The sequence below is a fragment of the Lygodium microphyllum genome, chromosome 20, assembly GCF_053477565.2.
Source record: "Lygodium microphyllum isolate KBCC chromosome 20, Lygodium_microphyllum_v1.1.10, whole genome shotgun sequence".
Classification (NCBI taxonomy): domain Eukaryota; kingdom Viridiplantae; phylum Streptophyta; class Polypodiopsida; order Schizaeales; family Lygodiaceae; genus Lygodium; species Lygodium microphyllum.
In genome coordinates, this window is record NC_141154.1 from 92,300,688 (window position 1) to 92,308,516 (window position 7,829).

The 7,829-nt window shown below is 43.0% G+C and overlaps 1 protein-coding gene across 3 annotated transcripts; it reads right to left on the minus strand.

Moving 5' to 3' along the window:
• Nucleotides 1-786: 786 nt before the first annotated feature.
• Nucleotides 787-2,935, minus strand: LOC148019128 (UDP-glycosyltransferase 85A7-like). Of its 3 annotated transcripts, none has more exons than XM_087701137.1 (3): nt 2,297-2,935; nt 2,110-2,176; nt 1,338-1,778 (listed from the first exon to the last, which is right to left on the minus strand). In XM_087701137.1, exons 1-3 carry the CDS (start codon nt 2,832-2,834, stop codon nt 1,481-1,483), a joined length of 903 nt encoding a protein of 300 aa, XP_087557263.1. In that variant the 5' UTR covers nt 2,835-2,935; the 3' UTR covers nt 1,338-1,480. The 3 variants fall into 3 exon arrangements, with proteins under 3 accessions (XP_087557262.1, XP_087557263.1, XP_087557264.1); XM_087701138.1 differs by having other exon boundaries at nt 1,485-1,778; nt 2,136-2,176; XM_087701136.1 differs by lacking the exon at nt 2,110-2,176 and having other exon boundaries at nt 787-1,778.
• Between the last annotated feature and the right edge of the window lie 4,894 nt (nt 2,936-7,829).

The window sequence follows — 7,829 nt, forward strand, 5'->3', positions numbered from 1 at the left end:
GTAAATTACGTTCCAAGATTAACACTTGGACTCATTAACACAATCTTGTGTATTGACTGTGACATGACACTTTACTGGAAAGAAAAGAGTACTATCATTGCATTAGAAAAAGAGTGCAAGTACAATGCTTTATAGGAATTGAGTGGTGGTACTTTCTCCTACTGTGCATATGGGATTCTGGTCCTGAGTCCTCACTGCTCCTCACAAAGGGACTAAAGTAGGTGTGATTGCAAATATTTCAACAAAATTCATTTTGTTTTGTTTATCCTTTTGAGCATTTAGAAAGTTATAAAAGTGAATTTAATTACACACTCAAAGTTTTATGTCATGCATCTTAAAAGTGATTCTAGTTCTCATTGTTCATGGCACAAGCCCCAAATTGTTTTGCAAATGCCCTTCAAGAGCCCTTTGCCATTATGCTTAGCTCTATGGTCTCACATCTCAAAATTTTATCTCAAACTTTAGCTTATGTATACATTGTACCACATCTCACTCTCTGACCCTACACATTTTTATTTTCATTGCATTGGATTCATTTGTGATTACATTTAATTAAAATTTCTCTAAGCGCATATAAAGTTATTAACTAACATTGATGAGTGCTCGCACACACATTATAAAGTGTGAATATGGAAAAATTGGCAATTGCATGCACTTAATGATCACATATAAACTTGAAAACGTCATCATGCTTGTATGGATACTTGTAATACGCCTAGTCTTTCACAAGAAGGACAATAGATGAATGTCTTTAATGAGAGCATGAGTCACATCTCAACAATTTGAAATTGCAACTCTCAATTGGAGTGCATTGAATGCATAATTTGATGCTTGAGTTCAATAAGCATGGCAATGCTCCTTCATATCTTCATAAAACTTATACAAATTATTCCTAGAATGGCCCCCATCTTGGAAAGTTATTTTGGCAATTTCCATGATCTCTTTGGCCTTATCCCTTGCCTTTTTGCCCTCATCCTCCTTCATTAGTGTAAGTACACCCTTTTCCACATGATTTCTATCTAAGCCTCCTTCTACGGTTCTCTCTAGCTCGAATCCCACCTTCCAAACTTCTGCGATGTAGTGGGCATTAGATCGTTGATCGGCTCCTCCTGGGCACCCAAGTATTGGGACACCTGCATAAAGACTCTCCAAGGTAGAGTTCCACCCACAATGCGAGAGGAATCCGCCAATAGAGGGATGGGCCAGGACAGCCTCTTGGGGTGCCCAACCGGTGACAAGTCCTCTGTCCTTAGTTCTAGACAAAAAGCCTTGGGGCAACAATTGAGACAACTCGCCTTCATACGATTTCGGTCTAATGGCCCAAAGGAATGGTTGGTGACTCATCTCTAAGCCGGAGGCAAGCTCGAAGAGGTCATTCGAGGAGAGGATGGCAAAGGTACCGAAGGCGATGTAAATGACTGATGAGGGAGCTTGCGTGTGCAGCCATTTGATACTTTCCTCCTCTTCTTCTCCTCCGTCTCTAATCTGTTTGGAAGTGTCTGAGGGGAAAGAGAGCAAAGGGCCTACGGCATAGGTGGAGATTCCTGCCTTCCTGTGGGATTCCAGTGCCACGGGCTCTAGCTCTGCCACGGTGTGGATGAGAAGCCTCTCGGCTCGTCTCGATTGGCGGCCTAGTTCCACGAAGAACTGTAGAGATGGACTGGTAAATTCTGCGAATCTGATATCCTGCGGATAGAGCTCCATTGGAAATGGAGGCAGGCCTGGTATGCAGTCCACCATCGCTGGGTTCTCGCTCTTCCAACGCGCGGGTTCGGTTCCTGATTGAAAAATCGACGCAAAAATGAATATAAAGAAACAGCCCGAAAAAGACAAGGAATTCCCCTCTGAATACCAGGTAACAAACATACGATAGACATTTTACACATAACCATCGTAACATAATGGGCACTTGCACAACAAGTTCCAGACAAATTCCCTCTAAAATACCTGTATTGTGAATTACACTAACATCATGGGCTTCTGCGAGGGAAGCGCATAGCTTGCTAAAGGTATGTAAGGTATGTAGTGCTTTCCTCGCAAAAAGCTCAAAACGTTCCTCTTAGAAAATATGCATGTAAGGATTCTGAAAGGGCTGTCTAGCAATTGAACCTTTGTTTAGCGCTTTGCCTCCTCACCTGGTCAAGAGTGCGGGAAGTGCAGCAGGGCGAGTGAGCAACTTGCAAGCAGGAGGTGACAATTATCAGCTGAAATAATTGAGCTTGGAAGAGCATAATATGGGGAGGGGGGGGGATATATGAAATGGATGGGATGAGAGAGAGTGTACTGTGTTCCTTACTCTTTTCAGGTAAGAGGCCCTTCTCGTGCAAGAGAGGGATGTTGGCAACGAAGAGGTAGGCAAGGGCGGTGGAAGTCCAGTAGTCGACTCGCGGGAGGGCGAGGCGATCGGCGACGTGCTGGGTCCAGGGGGCGAAGGAATCGGAGACGAGGCAGGTGACAGGGCTGCCCTGCTCTGAGAGGCTCGTGATGAGGCTTGCGAGGTTGTCTCGCATGGCGTCCGTGGCGGCAAACGACGGCCGCTTGCGGCGGCAACCGGCCTCCTCCTCCTCCTCCTCCTCGACCAGCTTATCAATGCCGTCCTCCACGACATGGACGCGGATATTATAGTTATTATTGTTTGATGATCCGTCGGCCTGCAGCAGCTTGCTGGGCAGGCGCCCCTGCTGCTTCAGATCGCCATAGGAGGCGGAGAAGAAGACGAAGGAGATGGAGAAGCCTATCCCCGAGAGGGCCTCCGCTAGCCTCATGCAGGCATTGATGTGGCCCTGCCCTGGTCCAGGGACTACCAGTGCATGAGGGCGTCTCGTCGTCGCCATGAGATTGCAATGAATACGCGCGGCGCGCGCGTGTTTTGCTTATCGGGGTGGGGTGGGGGGAGAGAGAGAGAGAGAGAGAAGGGGGCAGTGTTCTTGATGGAGTCCTGGAGACCTGCAAATTTGCAATCTTACAAAGTGAGAACCTTGTATTAGCGGTAATCTCAGAAAAACCGCTACGTAGGTCATTTGCCTGTGTACGTCTCCTACCCGATGCTTTTCGGTGGTTTCAAGTTTGGGCCGGCAAAACTCGAGGTGTGCTGTTTTGGAACCTTCCTCCTGTAATTTTTTAAATAAAAAGAAACATGTCCACTAGAAGTTATCGCTTAAGGCTTAGAAGTTAGTCCTCGCTGCATCTTTTGGATGCTCTAATTTATTTTACCAATTATAACTACTAGCATTCCTGGCACGTTTCGCGTGGAAGGAACGCTATCCCGCTTCGTCGCGAAGCGGGGTGCGAAGGAAGTGTGCAGCTTCACTTCCCTATCCCACAGTGGATAATGCTATCACAAAAATTTCACATGCTTTACTCTCCTCTACTCACAACCCCTCTATCTCTCATCCTATTTACACCTCCCCCCTCTATATCCACACTCACTCACTCAATCACTCTCAACCTCTCTCTCTCTCTCTCTCTCTCTCTCTTTTACACACATGTATAAAAGGCCAAATATGCATTTGCATCAAGAAGTACATAGACTCATATATACATGCAATGACCATGCACCAAACTTATAGACTTGTATCTATACTTGCTCTGCACAACAATTAGAAACAACTTGTATCCTTGGATGTTACAATGAGAAATAACATTCCTACGATGAAACGAACCACAAATAAAAGATATATGAGCCACACCACAAATTTAAGTTTGTCCAAGCATTGCATGCAAACTCTCAGTATTAATAACCCACATAGGTGAAGCAAAGCCCGAAACCAAAGTTTCTTCTAGAGGCTGCACCAATAACCTTGCACCACAATTTCAAGTATCAACAAACCACAAAGTGTCACTCCTTGATTGTGCCTATGCATCCACATCCAAATGTTACAAAAAAAATTACAGTTCCCACAGGGTCTAACCAAAATGAAGCTTTTATTTCTTTGAGAAATAACTGGGAAATTTTCCACTCTCCAACATAGCATAGCCAGGCAAAGCAAGTCCGATCGCCACTCTTCGTCTTGTTGATGGTACGGGGGACATACTAGTATTTCCACTCTCCAATATAGCATGGCCAGGCGAAGTAAGTCCGATCGCCACTCTTCGTCTTGTTGATGGTACAAGGGACTTAACATTAAAATAACAATACCTGCTATGTGCAATAGATAGAAGTAGCTCTACATGATCATCTGATGTTACAATTAGAAATAACATTGCTACGCTAAAATGAACCACAAAGTGTAACCATATCCAAGCATCAAATGCAGATAGGTGAAGCAAAGCCCAAAACCAAACCTTGCTCCAGAGCCGAAAACTTTGTACCATAAATCCAAGTATCAACAAACCACGAAGTACCACTTCTTGATTACACCTATGATAAATAGATATAGATACATCTACATCCAAATGCTACAAAGATGTTGAAACTTTCCATCGGGCCTAACCAAAATGAAGCTTTCTTTTCTTTGAGGAATCACTGGGAAAAATTCCATTCTCCAACACAGCATGCTCAGGAGAAGCAAGTCCCATTGCCACTCTTTGTCCCGCTGATGGTACAGGGGACACGATAGTCTTTCCTCTCTTTCTTGCACCTAAAATTTTAAAAGCTCACAATGTAAATATGAGCACATCCAACAATTGACAAAGATCACTTAACATTGAAATAATAATACATGGCTTAACACTTGCAAACCACTTGGTAGGCATTGTTACAGCTTGATGTAGCATCACAAAACAACTTAGGTCCTTAAATTCATACGCCGGCCACCCCCTCGGTATTCTATCAGTGTGAGATCGCCAAAACCTCTTGTCCTGCCCAGCTTCACCCATATGCACTCGAAAGCACTGAGTATACCCACAATGCACCACCTCAATAAAGACTGGAAGTAAAATCTCTATGTTGACATCATCATACAAATGCTCAATGACCCTTGCAAGCGTTCTTCTTATAATATCATCCGTTGTCACTGCGTGCAAGTTACACTGCAGCTCCTTCTAATACTTAGAAGCTGGATAATAACCCCAGCTTGGAGTAGGCATCTGCAAAAGTCAAGCAAACACTTATATACATTGTAGGGAATATATACTCAATTACCATCGAGTATATGCCAACCGAATACGACTTCGAGGCTATCTCACCTACACACCAAGCAAGGACTACAAAGCCATCAAAATTCAATAGATACATCTCTAAAAAAATGCAAGCATATCTTCCACTCTCCGAAAAATTCATCTCCGTATGCATCTTTGCAAAAAAGCAATGCACCTCATTGCATCTTCTGAAGTACCTCCTTGTACACAATGTTCGTCGTGACATTCACAGTGCTTCCATCCTCATCCAATAACACCCTCACACCGCATGAGGATTTCACCCTTGAAAATGCAACATACAACTATCGATATGTAAATACTGGTGTCTTTAAATAAAGACCAACAGCAGACAATGTCTGGCCTTGCAACTTATTGATCGTCATAGCAAAGGCCAATCGAATAGGAAATTGCCTCCGCCTCATAGCAAACGGAAATTGCAAAGTGCTAGGAATAAAAGTGATCCTAGGAATAAAAACTCGTTCCCCTATATTTGTCCCTGTTATTATTTCAACATCTATCACCTTTTTATTGAATGCCTTACACATCAACCGTGTACCATTACACAAACCTTTTGCTGGATTTAAGTTCCTAAGCAGAATAATAGGTGCATTCATCTTTAGCAACAATAGATGGGGAGGAAATCCACCTCCAAGATCCAGTGTATTTAAATACTCTACAGAGTATAAAAATGAGCTATCACCCGTCTCTGCAATTGAATCTGCACTATAGTACTGTATAACTTCTCCTGGCATCGATTGCAATGCACAATGATTCAAAGAAGCCACCTCTGTATTCCGCGTTGCAAGTATAGCATGCTCACTAAAATATGCCCCAAAGTCTCTCACCGCGGATACTTCATCGTACACACTATTAACCAAGGTTTCAATAGAGCACCCTTTCAATACCATGCTAGATGGAATATGTAACTTATCACAATTCTCCGTAATACCCACTCCATCCCCTATACCTTGAATCCAACCAACAAATCCATTATCCATTACACCACCAGCAGTTGACATCCTCATATTCCCAGACAACCTTAGCACCTTAACATACTGCCATAAATGAGAGCAACATAGTGCCGGATTAGCAATATCTTCACGGGAGCCCTTCATCACGATGGGCAAGATTTGCCTAAAATCACCCCCAAGCAAAGTAACCTTTCCACCAAATGGTTTATCACAGCTTATAATATCTCTTAAAATTCTATCAACAGCTTCAAATGCAAACCTGTGCATCATGGGAGCCTCATCCCATAAAATAAGGCTCGATTGTCTAAACAGTTGAGCAAGATCGCTCTGAACAGGAATATTACAGATGGATCAATTACATAGATCCAATGGAATTTTAAATCTCGAGTGAGCAGTACGACCATCCTGCAAAAGCAAAGCAGCAATGCCAAATGATGCCGTTGCCAATGCTATATGACCATCACTGCGCAACCTAGCAAGCAAACACTTGTAAAGAAATGTCTTTCTAGACCCACCAGGACCATCCAAAAAAAAAAAATCCCCAAAGTTTCCACCAATGGCACCTATAACTGCATTATATGCAACCCTCTGTCCATCATTCAACATTGTCTACATACAAACACAAACTCTACGTTGCTCCAGTATATCATATGCATATTCATCTTCTAAAAGAGAATTAGCACACAACTGAGAATCTGTTCGATGAGGTTTTGGCAATCCATCAAAGTCAGACAATCTTCGCCCATGTTGTTGCAAAAGATCCTGAAGATGCAATAAAGCCCTCTTTGATGCCTCTTGTTGTAGAATTGCCAAAGATATATGCACATGCTCTAGCTGTAACTTATACAAAATATCCTCCACCATTGGTGACATAAACCTATCCCAGAGCTGATCAGGCTATGTAGGCTCACAGAAGACCAAGATTGCAGCAAACAAAGCACGCAACTGGGCACCAACTTGTACAGATGCAGCCTCTTCCAAGTACACAACACACTCATTATCACCTTCTAACATGCCCTTTGCAATGCAGGCTTTCTTAAAGGTGTTGTACACCATGTTGCCAACAGTACGCAAATCATCAAAAGACATACATCCTCGAGACACTGTCAAGAGCATTCACAAGTAATAACGCTCACCAGATGTGGGCGGCACAAAGTATATTCGACCACATGTATTTCCACGCTTTCTCTTCGTCCATACCTTTCGTTGTGCATTCCACACCCAATACACCGGGAAGTCTTGATACCGAATAGCTCGAGCCTCTCGATGAATACGATTGCACGCAAACCATTCCGTAAGAGTAGTTTTCCTGATATCTTCATTCTGCATAACATCTGATATATTGTCTGTATCTTGAAACACCACATAATTCTCACCAGGCAAGTGCACCTGCAACCGCTATATATTAGGCTTCTCATTGTGCAATGCATAGTCATATATTTGCCAACACGCTTCCAAAGCAGAAACATACCGTACATCTAAATAACTCTCGATCTCATCTACTTCACAAAAGGTCGTACCATTTAACCTTGAGTTTCCAACAAAAAATTTAACCGTTGCACGATCATGTCCCTTGTATATATACTTATACAAATACTTGACAGCTGCCACCGTTGAGCATACCTCAACATTTATATGTGCATTGTATTCACTACAAGATATAGACCTTATACCGACGTTCAAAGCAACGAAAATACAAACAACAAAATTTGCCCCCGTCGTTGCAAAAAGCATCGTTATTGACAACACCATAGAAACGTCACTATTGGCATCGCTATA

Excerpts from the sequence above, each read along its gene's own strand:
- LOC148019128 (XM_087701136.1), bottom strand. The coding sequence starts at position 2,834 with ATGGCGACGACGAGACGCCCTCATGCACTGGTAGTCCCTGGACCAGGG. Across the intron at positions 1,779-2,296 it reads GGGCCTCTTACCTGAAAAGA|GAACCGAACCCGCGCGTTGG; the intron begins GTAAGGAACACA and ends TTTTTCAATCAG.